Below are 18,604 nucleotides of genomic sequence, written 5' to 3'. Positions count from 1 at the left end.
TGGCGTCCGTGGTAGACGTCAGCGCAGGGCTGGCTCTTCGTCGCTGGTATTGGGCGGCAACAATGAAGAAGACAAACCGCGCTAGGTCTGTCCACAGGAAGGAACTGTCACGGGCGATGAGGCGCTTCGTAGGTGATTGGAAGTGTGTAGGGAAGGACGGGCTATGTGCCCAGGGTCCAGAGAGCACGGGTCCTGCTTGCAGAGAGCGGACCGTGCTGCTTGCACGGAGGCTTCTCCAGAACATCGACCTCCGAGTCAAGGGTCCTCCCCCCAGGAAGCCTCTCTAGACATGCGACAAGCTGAGGAAGAAAAGTGACGATGACCGTAGAAACCTGACAGGGCAGAGGCAAGAAAATACCTTCTGCTTCATTTCTGCCTCCTAGTGCTGCAGGAGTGTGCTAATTAGCACAGCCTCATGGATTCAGATTCTCAGTGGCAAGGCCATCTGGGAAATGCAGTTTTTAACTTCCTCTCCCCGTAGAAAAGAGTAGTGGATGCTGAATGCATACCTTTGTGCTTTTCTAATGCTCACTTTGTCTTCCCCAATATGGTGGCTGCTAGCCACATGTGGCTGTCTACACTGATGTGAATTAAGATGACGTGTTTGGTTGCACTGGCCACATTTCAAGCACTTGGTAGCTTTATGTGGCCGACGGCTGCCTTTTTGGACTGTGTGCACACAGAGCATTTCCACCATTGCAGCATGTTGGATAGCACATGATTCGAGCGGCCTTCTTTTCCTAGACTTTTTGGTTCAGCAAATGCATGAGTGGGTAAAGGAGTCAAGAGAGTATGCACAGAGTTAATTAAACTGTCAAATTTGCGAATTAAGCACAGAACAACAAAATGAGACCTCTGTGGTTGGATTCCCAACTCTGTGTTTCAGGTCAAGGGAGTTTTGCGGGAAAGTAGCATGAAAAACCTGTATGAGCATCGCACACAGTGTAGAGAAGGCCATTCGAAACCCGGTGCAAAATTTCCTGGAAAACTATGAAGCGTGAAACAGACGTCCGCTGTGACCCGTCCTTACCGAGTTTGCACTTGCTGCTAGTTTGGGTTCGCAAGTAGCTTTAATTGTCCTCTTACTCTAATGGCATCCCATTAGACCCAGGAAACTCAGTATCAGCCTTTTGGGGGTGAGGGCAAAACAAAAGTAAAGATCCCAAAGAGACGGTGCGCGTTCTGAGTTTGGGTGAAAGGTCACATGGGTTCTGTATAAATAGGGCTTCCCACCCATAACTGATACAAATAAACCCTCAGTGACAGTGTTTTCTTCTCAGCTTCTGCAAAGTTATGAACATTGGGACTCACTCATTAATTTCGAGCAGACCTACCGCATAACGCCGAGTTGAATGGGTTTGCTCAGGGATACGCTAATGTCTTGGAGGCGCTTTCATGTTGACAAAGCTGGGGTGATTTGATCTGGCAAGGGAGACAGGAAGCATGAAAGTCCTTCTGAGTTTCGGTCCCCTGGTCCTTTCAAGAGCGCACCATGGCTTCCTTGAGCTTGACATGTCAGACAGCCAAACCACACAGATAAGATATTAAGCCGTCAATGTTATAGACCGTTTCTATCTCAAAAGGATTAGTGTTGACACTCGTGCTAATCCACCCAGCAGAGAAGGACTTGCCTCGTTTTTAGGTTGTCTCTTAGAACCTACGACAGTCACTCACCTCTCCGACAAACAGATTTAATTTCTCGGAAATCATACGCTGACAAGCGTGTATCTACCTAAGCCATTCTTACATACTGCTGGTAGAAACCATCTAATTAACCCGCAGCCCATGGAAGCTATTGAAAAGTAGCTCTCGGAGATTTAACAAAGGAGCAAATAGAAAAATCCAATTCCTCCCGTGACATGCGCAACATTTCATGAGGCCAGTGGCCCAGGGAAGAAGGACACCAGGCCACCCAGCTTGGGAATACGATTGACATGGTTCTCCAGCACTACCAATTATAGGAATTGAGTGTTGCTAGGAAAACGTGTAGAAAACATACATACGAAGATAAGCATCAATGCCAGACTTGCATAAGCTTTTAAATGTAGCATGAAGTGATGGAAATCCTAATCTCCATTCAACTCGAAGCATGTCACAGAGGAGTTCTTTAACCTGGGGGCTCCGTGGTGTCAAAAGCATGCTGTGCAGACTCCATTCTGGCTTTCACTCAGGAGATGGGGTCTGGCTGTTTAAGCCTGCGGGATGCCGTGACTAGTGATTCCAGGCCATGCAGAATCCGATCTAGTGAAAGCTTGAGATTCTGGGTACCCAAGAGGGTTCTCCGTAATTCAGCCTCCAAGATCCGACTCACAGCGGGGATCAGTTTCTTGAGTCACTGATTACTGGGGGTCAGTATTGGAGAAAGGTGAGCGGTTGATTGGATGGTCTGCCAAAGGACACAGATGCCGATGATGAAGGTATAATTTAAAAAATGTGGCCTGTGTGTGTGTTTATCCTTTCTGGGTTTGGAATGACACACAGAGATAATATTTTCTAGCTGTTGTTGAATTTTCAAGCACTCTGATTACATACAAATGCTTTACTTTTCCCAGCGGAGAGGCTGACTTGGCAGGTACATCTGCTTCTTCGATGAATATGTTTCCTACCGAGGGTCGGTCCTTAAGTGTCTCCAGGAAACTGTTCGCGTTTGGACGTCAGGTTCTTCGCTTGAGGAAAGGGCACCCACCTCTCCTTACTTCCCTGCCTTGGCCAAGCACCAGCATCCGTTTTTCCCTCGTTGGACTTGTAATAAACATGACATCTACTGATTCTGGAATTTATGTGTGAATCTCGGCAGGAAGTGCAAATTCTGGTGAAAGCTAATAATTATTCAGGACGTGTCACGGAGTGGCCCACAACTGCGAAAGGAGTAGGTTTGACTCATTTCCTCTTTTCATTGTGAGGAATCTTTTGCTTTGATGTTGTAAGAAGGGTTTATTTAGGACAGAGGCGGGAGGGCCGCTTTCGAAGCGTGAACTTGCTTCCTGTGTTTTGGCGTTAGAAACCAAGACAAAGTGAGGACGACAGGGTTCATCGCACAGCCACCTAAGTGAATTCTCCAGGGTGAGTCTGCCACCCCTGTACCCCCTTACTGCAGGGTTCCCGAGGCTGTGGTGAAACCATCCTGTTGATGGTCCCTATTGGGTCTAAGTTTACGGAGCCCGGAGGCTGTCCCACAGTTCTGTGAGAGGATGTACCATCCAGTCTCCACAGGTCTCAGACCTGAAGCATTTGTCTGTGAATCTGTGCTCTTATCTCGAAAAGCTCGCTGAGAGCCGCTGTAGGATTTCCCATCCTCTTTTGCTCATAGATCTATGTCCCTTGTAGCTTTTTAATGATGACAGATGAAGAAAATTTGTGATTTTGAGATTTGGGGTCATTTTAAATGGACTTTACATATTTTTTAAATTTTTTTCATTTCTTTTTTTAAAGATTTATTTATTGTAGAGAGAGAGGGGGTGAGCTCACGGGGAGGGGCAGAGGGAGAGAATCTTAAAGCAGACTCCCTACTGCTGGGCTCGATTTTGTGATTCATGAGATCATGACCTGAGCCAAAACCAAGAGTCAGACACTCAACAAGCTGAGCCACTCAGGTGCCCCTACTTTATATAGTTTAAATGTTTAACTTGATGATTAAAAATTCAGAGAAATTATGAGAAGAGTACAACGGACTTCCATATACCATACATCTAAATCCGGGTACGGCAAACTTCCTACGAAAGACGAGTAAATATTTTTTGGTTTCTTCGACATAAGGTGTGTCACAACTAGTGGGACAGAAACGGGCGTGGCCGTGTTCCGATAACTTTTCTTTACCAAAACCGTGGTGTGGGCCCAGTTCGGTCCCTGGTTTCTCGTCACTGACCCCAATCTAGATTTACCGATTGTTAACCTTTGTGCGCATGCCTTATCTGCTTTATCACATTCTCTTTGTGTCTGCATAGCAAAAAATCGGACTACGCTTGTCCTTAGAGTTGTTATTTTGTTTCCAGCCATTGGAGAATGAGTTGCAGGCTTCGCGTCTCTTTTATCCCTAAATGCTCTAGCATGCATCTCCTACGTGACCACTGTGCAATTACCAAATTCAGGGAAATGAACACTGAGGTAACACCTTTACCCCAGGTAGAGTCTGCATTTAAAGGCTCGCCCTTGTGCCAGTCATGCCCTTTGTAACCTTGTTTAGTCTGAGTTGCTGCGTATCTCTAGTCCCCCTTGAGTTTGGAAGCATTCCTCATTCTTTCTTGGTCTTCCACAACATTGGTATTTTTTAAGATTAGAGGCTTGTTGCTCCGGGGAAGGCTTTGTCTGCTCTTTTCTTGTGGTTCAGGGCGGGTTCTGCCTTTTGGGCAGGGATCCTGCCTTGGGGATGTTGTTGCTTCTCCTGTTCCTGGAAGACGGGATTTGATCACGTAGTTCAAGTACTCTTTGTCTGGTTTCTGCACCATGAAGTTGTGACTTTCCCTTTGTAATTAATAGCTTTTTAATCTGAGAACTAACCGTGAGAATATTATTTGGAACTGCCACAGTATGCTAAAATTCCACAGCAGAAGATCAGGCGGAAAATCCGGATGCGAAGAAACGTGTGTGGTCTTCAGTGAAACAGAATTCCCGACTTCATGCTACGCGCAAGGACATGGTTTAGGTGAGGAAGAACGACCTCGAGAGAGTGGTTTTCTGGTAGCAACTACCTTGATGAATCTTGTTTTTCCACTTGACTTGTTTTCTCTTTGTTTCTAAACACCTTCACTGACATTAAAAGAGCTCCTAAAGTCAGAGTTCCCTGGATTGTGAGAAACAGTTGTGATAAAAGGGGGCCCGGATTTGTAGATAAACATCATGGTGGGAAAGGAATTACCCTTTGATCAGTTCAGAGAAAGTTGACTTGTGATATGAAGTGTCTAAGGCGTAATGTTGTTGTGCGGAGTTGGCACGCCAACCCTCTGCGGTTTCGGGTCTGATGATTGTTCAACTGTACTTCCACAGGACGGCTGCCAAAAGATTTCATTATTTTGGCAAGAGACAGTGCACTTTTCGACACACAGGATTGTAACAATTTCTATACCAATTTAGAGCTGGAGGGAGTCCATGAATACTTCTAAAGGCAGTAGGGCGCACAATATATTTAGGAAATATTTTGAAAAAAATTCCACTTCCATCTAAAAACCAGATCTATGGTTTCCCAGAGAAATTGCTGCCATTAATTTAGAAAACAGAAATGGTCTTTGGAAACTTCTGTTGATGGCATTAATATTACCTGTATGAAATGTGAAGTTGGATTTTTTTTTTTTTTTTTTTGGTGAGACCCAAAGCTTTTTCTTCATATCCAGCCAACGATAAAGACAAAAATTAAATATAAATCATTATTTGCTTTCTTATTATTCAACAGAAAATTTTTTTGTGAAAGCCTATCTTGTGTTCTATGAAATGTGCAGTGCCCTGGTCTCTGATTTTTTCCTTCTGATTCCATCTTCTGGACACACACAAGAATAAAGCCACCCCAACCAAACACAGCTGTTGGGCAAAAAAAAAAAAAAGGCAGTTTTAAAACAATTATTGCAACATGCTTGAGAGACGGGAATGACAAGAAATTCTATTGTCTTCTTTGGTTAAAAGAAAAAAAGTAGTTATCAGGGAAATAGGAAAGAATGAAAGCAAATTCTTTTTCTTGGTCCTTTAGAAAGGGAAGGGCACCACACTCACCACATTCACGGAGCACCTCCTTTTGTATAGGTATTTTAAAAGGTTGTCTTTATAAAATTTATTTCAAAATGATCCTCTGGCAAATATTATTCTTTTCTTTTATGTGGTAGAAACCTATGGTTCAGAGAGGTTAAGATACAGCTAGAATGGGGAAAAACCACTCAGCAGGTGGTGGATGAGGAATGGTCCTTCAGGCTGATCCACCTCCAAGGATCTGCGGTCGGTCTCTTGTCCTGAGGGAGTCCAGGAATCACCCCCTTCTGTGCCCTCAGCTGTCTTACCCATCGACTCAACACCTCTCACGCTCAGCCACCAGAACTCCACCCAGAAGGGCACACGTGTCTGATCGTCTTCTCACTGTATGGGGAGACTCTCGCTGGAACAGTGGTGCTTCTCCTGACCATTGTTTTATATCTCCACATCCAAATTCTTACCTCCTCTAAGTTGAACAATGAAATTCTATGGCCTGTGCCCAATCATAGATGGAGCCATGGGTGGAAGTCCTGCTAACCAGCTGTTGACTCTATGAAAACGTTTTAGTTCCTGAGCCTAGAGGGTGTCGGGTTGGGCTAGACGGCATCACAGATTCCTTGCCTCTCTAAAATTCTGTGTTTCCGTGCTGTAGCCTGTGCAACATTCTCTGGGACCTCGATCTGTTGATTATTTCCTGTTTCTCCTCCATCTGCAGTCAGACCCCCTCCCCCCAACCCTTCCTTCTCTTCACCAGCATGGTCCAGCATTGGTGTCTCCCCGAGTTCCAGCATCCTGTGCACAAACACAAAAAGGGGGACCAAAACCGTTTTTGCTGAGCAAAGAGATCTCCTCACTGTTGCCATTCTAGCTCTTGAACATCCCAACTCTCCAAATCCTTCTATTTTCTGTCCTTTCTCATGTGTAGCCTGGACTTTTGCTTATCGACAAACACGGCTTATTTTTTTTTTTAAACCTTTCCAGATGGTATAGAACTTGGAGGCATTCTTTTTGTGTAGTTCAAGGATTTAGCAGACCTGTCACCTAGCATGACGCTGTGGTAATGGAATTCTGCAAATATATATAAAAGGAAGGAATGAATGATGTGGAGAGGAAGAGCAGAGGTTATAAAGGCTCCTCGTTTCTGCAACTTTCTCCAGAACTCCGTGTCTGCCTTTTCAGTAGCTTGTTGGGCCTGCCTTCATGTACGACCACCGGAAGCTTCAAACTCGTCACGTTAGAGTCTCCGTTGCACAGCCTGCCCGACGTTAGTTTCTCCCCAACCCTCCGTCTTAGGGACCCCATGGGTTCCTGTCAGATCGAGCTTGGAAATTTCGGTGTGCTTTCTTTTTCTCATTTCCCCCTCCTTCCCGTCCTTGATAGGAGCTGTGTCCGGCATCGGATCCCGCAGGACCTGTAAGACTGTCCCCTGGACCCCGACTTCATGGGCCAGTGTCACATACAGACCAGACTGGAAGTCCCCATGACTCCCTCCTAAGATTCGATTAACTTTCTAGAGCAGCTCGCAGAACCCAGGGAAACACTCAGCATTAACCGGTGTATTAAAAGATACGGCACAGAACACGAATCAGCAGGCAGGTGAAGAGATTCGGAAGGCAGGATCCCCAACAAAGGAGCTTCTGTCCTCTTGGAGCTTGGGGCCCAGCTCTGTGGCACATGGAAGTGTTCTGGTTGCCCAAGCGTGAAAAATGTCTGGAAGGGATCAGAAGACCAGTCCCCTTGTGGGTTTTGCTTTCCAGGATACTTTCATATATGTATAAAGCAATCTGTGTTAAGTTATATACTTCACATATGTATAGTGTATATAACAACGTAGATTGCTTCATTAATATACCAGAACACTATATATACACTATGTATATAATGTATATAAAGTATGCATATAAAGTACTGTGTGTATACATAGTGTACTTATATATTACAACATAATTTGGACAAGTGTGTGTGTATAGTACATATATAGTAATGTACATATATTAATAAATTCATCTCTACACCCCACATGGCGCTTGAACTCAAAGATCCCAAGATCGGGAATTGGGGGTACTTCCAACTGAGCCAGCCCGGTGCTCTGGTCCCGGTGCATTTTTATGAAAACTGTACGACCTCGCGAGGATTGACTATTAGCTGATTCAGTCTCCAGCCCGTCTCCCCTCCCCTCAAGTCAGGGGGTGGGGTTGTGAGTTCACATCATTAGTCCTCCTGTCAACCAGCCCGTGCCCTTTGGTGAGGGTAGGGGCGAGCCCTAAAGTCACGTTTCTTGGTAGCAAGACACCCCACGTCACCTTCACGGCTCTGAAACATTTTCAGGAGCAGTGGATGTGAAGATTACTAAGTGTGTTAGAGAAATACATTTTGGTTATTTAAATGACCAAATATATGTAGTTTTTACAAATCATTCTATTGCAGCAACACTCAGGCTGTTCTAGGACCGTCAGTGGCTCGTCCCTGAATCCCGAGGGCCGTGTTTCTAGCCTCGGCCCCCTGCGTCTGCTCTCAGCTGTCCTGCACCATATCACCCCACATACCTCATCCAGGCCCCAGATCGGCTAAAGCTGGTCCAGTCCCCCTTCTCCTAAGTTAACTCACGAGTTCTCAGTTCTGTGCAGGCTTTTCCTGTTGTCCTGTATGGAAACGTGCATCACTACCGCAGGCTCTTGTGACATCTTCTTCTCTCGGTTGTCTGACGCCTCACCACCTTGCACTTATGCCCGTGCTTTCTCCCGTGCACATTATAGATTGCTTTAAGGCAGAATGACTGCCCGTTCCCGCCACCTTGGAGACTAGATAAATACATCGCACGTAAGAACTACTCATCTTTATTTGTTGATTTATCAGTTGTTAATTGGAACAAGTTGGAATGTGCAGAATGTTGGGTGCTTTGCTTTAATGGCTTCTATTTACTTAATGTAATGTAATTATGGGTTCTGTTTCCCAATTATTGGATGTGTGTGAAAATTTGAATTTTTAAGGAAACTCTTATGCTTCAGAATTTATGGTAATTGGTGTTTAGGTAATAGAATTTCCTTTGCTGGTAATGCGATATAAGGCAGTATACTTTCCTTTTATGGAAGTGTGTGGTTCAGTGTAAGATATGGACGCTTGTGCTCATTGTCCAGACGGTGGTTCACCAAAGCGATATCTACAGTTTCACTCTTTGTCAGTAGTTTGGCTCTGAACGGTTGCATCCCTTTGTCTGTGAGATGAAATAGTCAGTCCTGTTGGTTATGATTTCATAAGTACCTTGGAATCTGGAACACCTACCTAGGGCATTTTGGAGCTGAATCCTTTCCGAGATCATAACGATTCAGGAATCTCAGAGATTAGCAAAGTACTTTTCAGTTTCCAAATGCCTTTCACATGTATCACCGCATTAAGGCTTTGCAGCACGTGGCAGAAACAGAGCAACGTTCTGTATTGGGAAGAACATTCTTTTGTGTGTGCCAGAGCATGGGTCCAACTTCCAGTTCCTGAAGTCTCGACCATAGTCCCTTGCTTTGTTCAGTCAACCTCTGTACTCTGACATTTCCTCCCTCTTAAATGTGAGAATGATGGTAGCCAACTTTACAGACCTCTGTCGATCTGGTTTTATGGGGCTCCACTGAATAAATAATTTTCAGAGTGCTCTATTAAGCCATACAAGTTCTGGTACTGTTTGAAAAATTCAACTTTTCACGAGTTAATATGAACGACTGTTTTCTCGTATTTGAGTTAGCAAATGGAGGCTGAGTAATTATGTGATTTTCACACAGTCGTGGGTTAGACGCATGGCAGAGATGGGGTTCACACCCAGGCGTGCTGTGTCTCCATTCTGCACCGGCTGCGTGGCCACAGCCCATGAGATGGTCCCGAGAATCTGGCCTGTCGTTGGCCTGCTTAGCATGCCTCCTGCTAAAATAGTAAAGTCAGTTACTTTTTTTGGTGGGTTTCTCTCTCTCTGTCTCTCTCTCTCTTTTTTTTTTTTTTCTTTTTTGTAATTTGATCAGAGCACTTACAGCTGTGATATGTAGTAAATTCCAAAACAGTTGTCTCCATGTAGTATTTTTCTTATGGAAATGAGATTTGCGTCTGCCCTCTTTGGACAAAATCCTTCCCCCTTTTTTTAATCTGGAAAAACAAGATGCTCTTTCTTTTTGCTTGAAGGATGAGAGACATGGTTGGGCTTTTTTACCTGCCCGGCTTTTACTGCAATCATTTTACCTGGCTATGGATCCTGCAAAGATTTACTCGTATTTCCATATCCAGGCTTTTCCTGTCAGATAGTTTTCACAGAGGGATTATTAAAAGAAAATATTGTCTGTCATTCGTAACGTTTTGTGATGTATCTTCAGACACAGATGATGACTGGTTATTGGAAAGGCGGCAGGCGTGCCAGTGAAGTAGAACCTGAAGTAGACGGCGTCTCCTGACGCTGGCCTTGGCAGAGAGCGGTGCTAGGTTAACAAGAAGACAAGTGTGTCGTGCCTTGCTTCCGTTAGCGTCTCACAAGTGTGTCTGTTTTTGTAAGTGGTGTTTGTTTTATATAAAGTATTTGATCCCCAGCCTGGCAGGAGTAGGGTCACATAGAATTGTGGAGCTCTCCCAGGACCGACGCTCTTTAATGCCCCGATGTCTTGGGTTGTGACAAGGCTGCTGAGTACGTGTGCAGTTGGCCTGTGTCACAACCTACATTCTCAGCGACGATCCAAAGCAATGTGAACTTTGCTGAGACACCGTCAGCCACATCGCACTGAGCGGTTTCATATGGAATGAATGCTTGTTGGATGATTCCTGAACAAAATGATAAGGACTTCAGGCGTCAGTAGCTGAGCTTGTGTCCATGAAAAATCCCCCGGTGTTATGGAGGGGGTCCTCCCTCATCGTAGGACGTGTCTCCAAAGGAACAAAATCTCCAAGTATTCTGAGGAGTGCCAGTAATTCACTTTAAATGGTCTCGAGAAGGAATGTGGTCTAGATAGACTTATTAAGTGACCATTAGACTTTTTTGGCTCAGAGCCAAAGTCTTAAAACAAACACAGAGAAGTCTGAGGATAAGGAATCAGACATACCTTTCGACCTTTAGGAAACAAAACTAACTCTTGAAGGAATTCATAAAATATGTGAGGGAGAATGTTTGGGTTTTTTTTTTTTTTTTTAAAGATTTTATTTATTTGAGATACAGAGCACTCACACACGCGTGCCTGTGTGCATACAGGAACAGGTGGGGGGTGCGTAGAGAGAGGGAGAAGCTGTCTCCCCGCTGAGCAGGGAGCGCCTGCAGAGCTCCATACCAGGACCCCGAAACCATGACCTGAGCCGAAGGCAGATGCTTAACTGACAGCCACTCAGGGACACTGAGAGACAAGTTTTCAAAGTGACTTCATTGCTCTTAAAAAGATGGTGTTCTTTTACAATTGTTATATTGCAAAAAACTGTGCATTTGTTTTAACATGCTTGGGAGAGGTGCACACCGGCAAGTTTGGGAGAAGCCAGTGTAGCTCTTGGAAAAGTATCATGGAAAAGCTCAACTTTTTAAAAATTAAAATAACTAAAAAATGAGTTGTTCATATGCAACATTAAAGCATATAAAATGTAAAATATTCTTACAAGAAATAGATCAGGTCTTACTTAGTGAGACATAAAACAAAGGAACAATATTGACTCTCTTTGTTTGATTTGGAGAGGGAGAGAGAGGGTCTTAAGCAGGCTCCGTATTTAGTGTGGAGCCTGAGTTGACTTCACAACCTGGGACCATGATCTGACCTGACAGTCACTCAAGGAGCTGAGCCACCCAGGTGGCCCTATGGACTCCCCCCCCCCCCCATCAAATCTTGTAGCACTTCTTCCTGCTCCCCTAGCTTTACTGAGATATAATTCGCAACCTTGTTTCACTTAAGTTGTACCTTGATACAAGTATATGTTGGGAAATGTTTACTGCAATCAGGAGGTTCTTTTCAAAGTTTAGCAAGCATCAGAGTTTCTTGGAGAACTTGCTAACAGAGACTCCTGGGTCCCGATCCCAGAGATTCTGACTCTAGGGCTGGGGGCAGGCCATGAGCTTGCATTTCTGATCACCTGCTGGGAAAGATTCATACTGTTTGTCATCGATCGCACCGTGAGCAGCGCTGCTGTGACAGGCAGCTGACGCGTGGACAGCAGAGCGCCTTAGACCTTAAACTCTATTTTAAAACACAGGGGGAGTTGGCTACCAAGTGGAGTAAAAAAATAATGGAAAAAAAAACTTATTTATAGATCCCGAATTCTAGGGTATACTTATCTGGAATTTAACTGAGAACGTTGATCCTAATTGGAAAATTTATCAAGAATGAAATAAAAATTATATAGATCAAATAATAATGGCCTGATGGGAGCCAGCAGTAAGCCAGTGTTTAGAGAACTGACATTTAACTGTATGGGAATATTCATTTTTACTCATTAAAATATAAAATTGAGAATCAAATCTCTATTCATATTAATGTAACATTTTAATTTCAACCATGAGGACTGGCTGTGATCTCTTATTTATTACTACATGTTGTTTATAGTATATATGGTACTATATATTACATAAGCTTACTGTATTTTATGTAGTATATATAGTATATGCAGAATATGTAATGCTGTGGTGTACATATATATATGTGTATATAGAGAGTTCCATGGTGTAGGTAGTACAGTATATGTAACGTATACAGTATGTATATAGTATAGATAGGGTATGTAATCATTATATTTTATACATTATACAAGTACTATATAGAGTAATAAATTATATAAACAGGTACACATACTAGTACTATAGATCCTACTATATATAGCTGAAAAGTATATATACGTGTATATATACTTTTTTCAACAATACTCTTTGTTATTACATATATAATGCATATACATTTAATATAGATAACATACTATTATGTATACTATACATTATTATTAACTATTATTATGATTGTTAATGAATAATGGAGCCTATTTATTGACTTTGATTTGTTACTGTATGGGATAATAACATTTTAAACACATATTCAGACTTTACTCTCTGTTCTGAAACTCATGTCAGAGAGTTTATTCTGTATATTTCGGTAGATTTAATATATTCTATATTTATTTGGTACATTTTTACGTTATGATGCATTCAATGTATTCTAATAGAGTAATTAAACTGGGTGTGTATTAATGCTGTGAGACCCACTGAGCTAAAGATTAGTTAACAGTGATGATGGATATGGATATTTAATACGAATTAACTTCACCCAATTCCCTGCAGACTTTATAGAGAACACTCCGTTGCCAATTGTAAAGCACGTCCATGTTAAAGTTTCTGAAAAAACAAAATTCGTCTGTGACAACCACCTTTAGAAAGCATTTTTTTTAAAGATTTTATTTTGAAGTCCTCTCTGCACCCGACGTGGGGCTCGAACTCTCAGCCCCGAGATGGAGAGCTGTGCCCCACTCACCCAGCAGCCGGGCGCCCCTAGGAAACATTTCTTACCGAATGCAGAGACTCTCATTCGCGCGGTTCTGCCTGGTGGTGTGTCCGAGGGTGAACGCCGTGTCCCGCGTCCCCTGCAGGCTCTTGCAGTCGCGTGGACACAGACGTGTGTTGTGTCGTGTCGTGAGGCTCTCACTCAGGTGCTCATCCCGCCCCACGCAGGGGATGCCCCGAGCAGCGGCCCTGCCCAAGGCCGCAGCAGAAGCGGGCAGGGCAGGGGCAGGGGGGCAGGTGCTTCTCCCTGGGCTGTGTCTCACCCATGCTTTCTGTCCGTCTGCTTTTCCCCCAGTGCCTGGAGCCGTGCAGGGAGTCGTGGGACCCGCGGAAGCAGCAGTGCCAGAGCTTCTGTGAGGTAAGGGGACCCCCCGCGTGGCCCGAGGTCCCCCGGCCACCCGACAGCGTGCCACCCGGGCCAGTGGCACCGAGGGCCGCCGCCTTCTGCCGCGGGCCGGACCTCCGTGGACTGCAGGGGGGTGGCCGTGCGGGTCTTGAGACGCCACTCATGAGAAGAGGAGGAACGTCGTTGCGCTGCCTTAAAGCCGAGCCCCCCAGCGCTTCTGTCACTGCAAGCAACTTTAGGACATAAGCATAGAGACGGGGACCGTCTTCGAGGTAGAAACTGTGCCTGTCCCCCTTCTCTCCGTCCTGGCTGTCGTCCGAGTCCCTGTCAGCGTTGACGCTCTCGTGCTGTCCGCGAGGAGCGGGTTCTCAGCCTTGTCGGCTCACCGTCCCCACCGCGGGCCCATGTGCTGGGTGGGAGGCTCTACGCGGGGGGGGCGCGTTTGTAGGCCCAGAATAGAGGGGGTGACTGTCCCGCACACCGGCCGCCTGGACCCCCGTGCTGCCGCGGAGGGCGGAAGCCGCTGCGGGACCCGTTTCCTCCAGGGCAAGTCGGGGGTCCGCCGGGACTAGCCAGGAGGACATGGGCTGGCCCGTCGCCGCCCACCGGCCACGCAGAGGAGGGAGAGCAGGACCGTCCCCTCCGGACCTGTGGAGAGCAGCGGTAGGAGAGCCCCTCCAGACACCAGGGCGGCTGTGTCCAGGCCTGGGAGAGCGGAGGGGAAGGCCTGTGGCACGGCCCGGAGTGCTGGGCGGGACGCCTCTGAAGGGACCAGGAGGCCGGCGGGAGCCCTGCCAAGTCCCCTGCGCACAGCCCGCGGGAGCCCGCCTCTCCCCGGCACGAGGAGCTCCTGCGGCCCCGCAGCCTGTGTTTAACCTGGAGGGTGCGCAGGGCCTCGCCCGAGTGTCCGAATGCAGAGCCGGGGTGACAGGAGCTGCATCCGTGTGTAGGACGCAGGTACCCGCGGGCCGGACACCGCTCACCGTCCCCACACGCGGGGAAGAGCAAAGCATGTGGCGCGTGGGCGACAGTGCCGTGGGGATACGTGGAGGCCTGGGCTGGGGGAGCCCGTCGCATCCGCCGGCCGCACCCTAGGCAGACGGACCCAGCCTGAAATGGCAGCGCCGGCCACACCCCTTCCCTGCGTCCCAGCGCGCTGGGACTCGACGTCCCTCGGACAGCGGCGGGGGTGCATGGCATGCCTGGGTTCTCGAAGCTAAGTGTTCGGCGCGGCTGCAGAGCTGAGTGCGGTGTGGGGGGCTTCTCAGGGTGCAGGTTCGGTGCGGGATTGTCCTAGTCGCGCTTTTACTCGGCTCTGCAGGTTCTGCTCAGCACGTGGTGGCGGGCGCTGGCAGGTGGTGCTCTGCGCGCGCTTGGTGATGGGTCCGTGCTGCTGGGAGCGCGTCGGACCTGAGGGCTACGGGTGCTGCAGTCGTTGCGAGCATTTCCTAGTGGCGAACACTGGATGCCTCCAGGGATACCAAAGACTGGCCGAGAGTCCTAGTTCTTTACCCAATTGCTCTGCAAGGACACTCACTGCTGGGCTCAGGGTTGGGTGTGAACTCCCAGAGGGGAAGAACCTTCCTGTGGCTTTGTCTCCAGCCCTTCTGGGTGCTGGTGGTGGGGCACTGGCCTCGGTCATGGTTTCTGTCTTCCCTCAAGGGACCTGACGTATCATCCATCCCTTCTCGCCAGAACAGTTTGGCTTCTTCAGGGATTCCGTCCAGACTTTTCCAGGAAACATATACTGATTCCGCCTTCAATTTCATGTGTCTTTATATTAGTTATCTCTGGCTGCCTAACACATGATCCCAAGCTTTGGGATTTAAAACAACACAAGTTCCTCCCTCCCTTCCTCCACCCCCCCCCCACTTTCTTTATTTTATGTCACCATAAAATACATCATCAGTTTCTGTTGCAGTATTCCAAGATTCACTGTCTATGCAGCACACCCAGTGCTCCATGCATTCCGTGCCCTCCTCAATACCCACCACCAGGCCCTCCCATCCCCCCATCCCCGTCCCCTCCAAAACCCTCAGTTCCTCAGAGTCCATAGTCTCCCATGGTTCACCTCCCCTTCCAATTTACCCCAACTCCCTTCTCCTCTCTAACTCCCCATGTCCTCCATGCTATTTGTTATGCTCCACAAATCAGTGAAACCATATGATCATTGACTCTCTCTGCTTGACTTATTTCACTCAGCATGATCTCCTCCAGTCCCGTCCATGTTGCTACAAAAGTTGGGGATTCATCCTTTCTGATGGAGGCATAATACTCCATAGTGTATATGGACCACATCTTCCTGATCCATTCGTCCGTTGAAGGGCATCTTGGTTCTTTCCACAGTTTGGCGACCGTGGCCATTGCTGCTATAAATATTGGGGTACAGATGGCCCTTCTTTTCATGACATCTGTATCTTTGGGGGTAAATACCCAGGAATGCAATTGCAGGGTTATAGGGTAGCTCTATTTTTAATTTCTTGAGAAACCTCTGCGCTGTTTTCCTCAGTGGCTGCACCAGTGTGCATTCCCACCAACAGTGTAAGAGGGTTCCCCTTTCTCCACATCCTCTTCAACACACATTGTTTCCTGTCTTGCTAATGTTGGCCATTCTAACTGGTGTAAGGTGGTATCTCAGTGTGATTGTGATTTAAATCTCCCTGATGGCCAGTGATGATGAACATTTTTTCACATGTCTGTTAGGCATCTGTATGTCTTCATTGGAGAAGTCTTCTGCCCACTATTTGATGTGATTATCTGTTTTTTGAATGTTGAGTTTGAGGAGTTCTTTATAGATCTTGATGTCAGCCCTTGTCTGTACTGTCATTTGCGAATATCTTCTCCCATTCCACCGACAAGATGTTTCTTACCTCACAGTTTCTGTGCAATGGGAGTTTGGACATGACTTAAAGGTGATCTTTGTGTCAGGGTCCCATGATGGCGTCATCAGGGTGTCTGCCGGGCTAGCTTTCTTGTCTGCGGGCTCAGCTGCTTCTGCTCATGATCGGTCTCCAGCCTAATGGCGGTCGCTGGCAGAATGCAGCCCTTACGATTGTGGGAATGAGGTCCCATTCCCTCGGTGGCTGTTGGCTGGAGGCCACTCTCACATCTGAAGGTTGCCTGCAGTTCCTTACCACATACCCTCCCCGCCAGGCCGGTCTCAACATAGCTAGTTACTTTTTCAAGGCCAGCAAGAGCTCTCAACCCGTAGTCTGCTGAGACCAACCTTTCCATAATACAACAGTCTCCGGAGGGACCTCTCTTCCCCTTTGCCAGATTCTACTGGTTGGAAGCAAGTCACTACGGCCACCAACACACACGCACACACACGCATGCACACACACACACACCAGACACACGCCAAGGGAGGTGAAGACACCAGGGGCGGTTGTGACTCAGTGGCGCTCGCTCTGAGCTGTGTTTGCTACAAAGAGCCAATAAAAAGCGGTGGTTCATGCCCCGTGCGGCATTGACCAGAGCCAGAGTCGTCAGAAATAGAGCAGAACCGGTGTATCGGTGCAGGTGTTATGTGTTCTGTAACTTGCCCTCCTGGTCCTATCTTGCATTCTGTGCTCTACGCACGCCGTCCATCCGTGTGAATTAAAATAAGCTGTCGTAGGATCTGGAGGAACAAGGTGGACCACGGTGTTGGCTGCATAAACACATGGTCCCTTAAGATCCGTAATGCTGGGCAGATGATGTGACATCTGAAGGACGGTGTCATGAAGGTCATCCGAAACCTCTCTCGCTAGCAGTGTCAAATGTGACAGCGCACTCCCGTGATAGCTCTTCTCTCTGAAACAGCTGTGAGGGCTGCAGAACCCAATGCAGTTGATAGAAATGGGACTCATGGACCCATGGTGACTCCTGCTCCGGCAGGAGAGGTGAGCTGGACCGGAGAGCTGGGACAAGTCAAGGCCGGTTCACGGACCTCAGCCCGCTGGTCCCACCACTCGAGCTCCTGTTCCCCGTCAGTTCCTCTCGGCCGCCTTCATCTCCATGTCTTGTTTCCTTCCGTGTTGCATTCACATCTGCATCCCACGTTGACGGAGACCGAGTCCTGCAGGACCGATCCCCGTTTCAGCGTTTGGAGGCTGATCGTTCCGAGGCAGCCCTAAGACAATCCCGTCTGCCTCTCGCTTCACCCGTCACAGCTCGCGTGCCTACAAGATCCCTGTTTTCACGAACCTGCCACGCTTTCCCTTCGTAAATGTTTACACCCAGAAGGACTCTACAGGTCATTCCTCTCCCAGTGGAACAGCTGAACCGTTGGGTTGGACCAGTGTGTTGATTTGCAAGACACTCTGAGCTTTATTTGTCTTTGAAGGCACAGTTTGCCTCCCGTTCTTACAAGTGAAGGTGTGTAGGAACTCGGCCTCGCCGGCTCACGGGGCTTCTGTTGCAGGCCGCGTCGGGGCCTCACGGCAGCAGAGCTGAGGACCTGTGATGGGTCCGGAGGTGCACGAGGCTGAGGCTGCTTACCGCAGTGCCTGCGGAGTTTTTGACCTCCTGCCCTACGCAATGAAGCGGTCCTAATCCTGCCAGGACCCTGCCGGACCCTTCAGAACGTCGTTGCTTCCTGACCTGTACGCCCAGCACCTGTTTCTAAACAAAGCTCCATTGTTCTTGCTATTTTAGTCATGAAATCAGTTTCCCTCCGTAGGAGAGGTCTTTGGAGGCGTGGTCACGATCACTCACCTAGAGTGGGTCTGTGGCTGCTGCACACACTGATCTCCTGGACTTCATGTCTGATCCTTTCTACAGTTCATGCTGCTGCTGGAGTTAAGGATGTTATCCCTTAGATGAAAAAGTTGACTGTGTCAGAGTCGGAATCGTGCAGGATGCCTTCTTCGGATCACATGGGAGAATTTTCCCCATGTTGGGTTTTGGAGGAGGGTCGGTCATGCTTTACTGTTTCAGTTTAGTCATTAAACATGATCTCCATCTCACTATTTTTTTTTTAAAGATTTAAAAATCATCATCAACCATTTTTCTTCCTGATCATAAAATTGCACATTTCTTCACCTTTAAATGTTCCCTTCTTATAACTGCAGGCATCTAACTTATCAAGGACACTACTCTTTTCCTTTCTTGATGAT

The 18,604-nt window shown here is 47.1% G+C and overlaps 1 protein-coding gene across 1 annotated transcript in view; it reads left to right on the top strand.

The window, feature by feature from the left end:
• Window positions 1-18,604, top strand: part of ANOS1 (anosmin 1) — a 171,356-nt gene that overhangs the window by 84,665 nt on the left and 68,087 nt on the right. Inside the window, exon 3 of the mRNA XM_059157399.1 lies at window positions 13,455-13,517. Coding sequence (XP_059013382.1) covers window positions 13,455-13,517 — 63 coding nt within the window. The remainder of the gene's footprint in view (window positions 1-13,454; window positions 13,518-18,604) is intronic.

This window comes from Mustela lutreola, chromosome X, assembly GCF_030435805.1.
Source record: "Mustela lutreola isolate mMusLut2 chromosome X, mMusLut2.pri, whole genome shotgun sequence".
Taxonomy (NCBI): domain Eukaryota; kingdom Metazoa; phylum Chordata; class Mammalia; order Carnivora; family Mustelidae; genus Mustela; species Mustela lutreola.
Note: the sequence above shows the minus strand (reverse complement) of the source record. Positions and strands in the feature narration are given on the sequence as shown.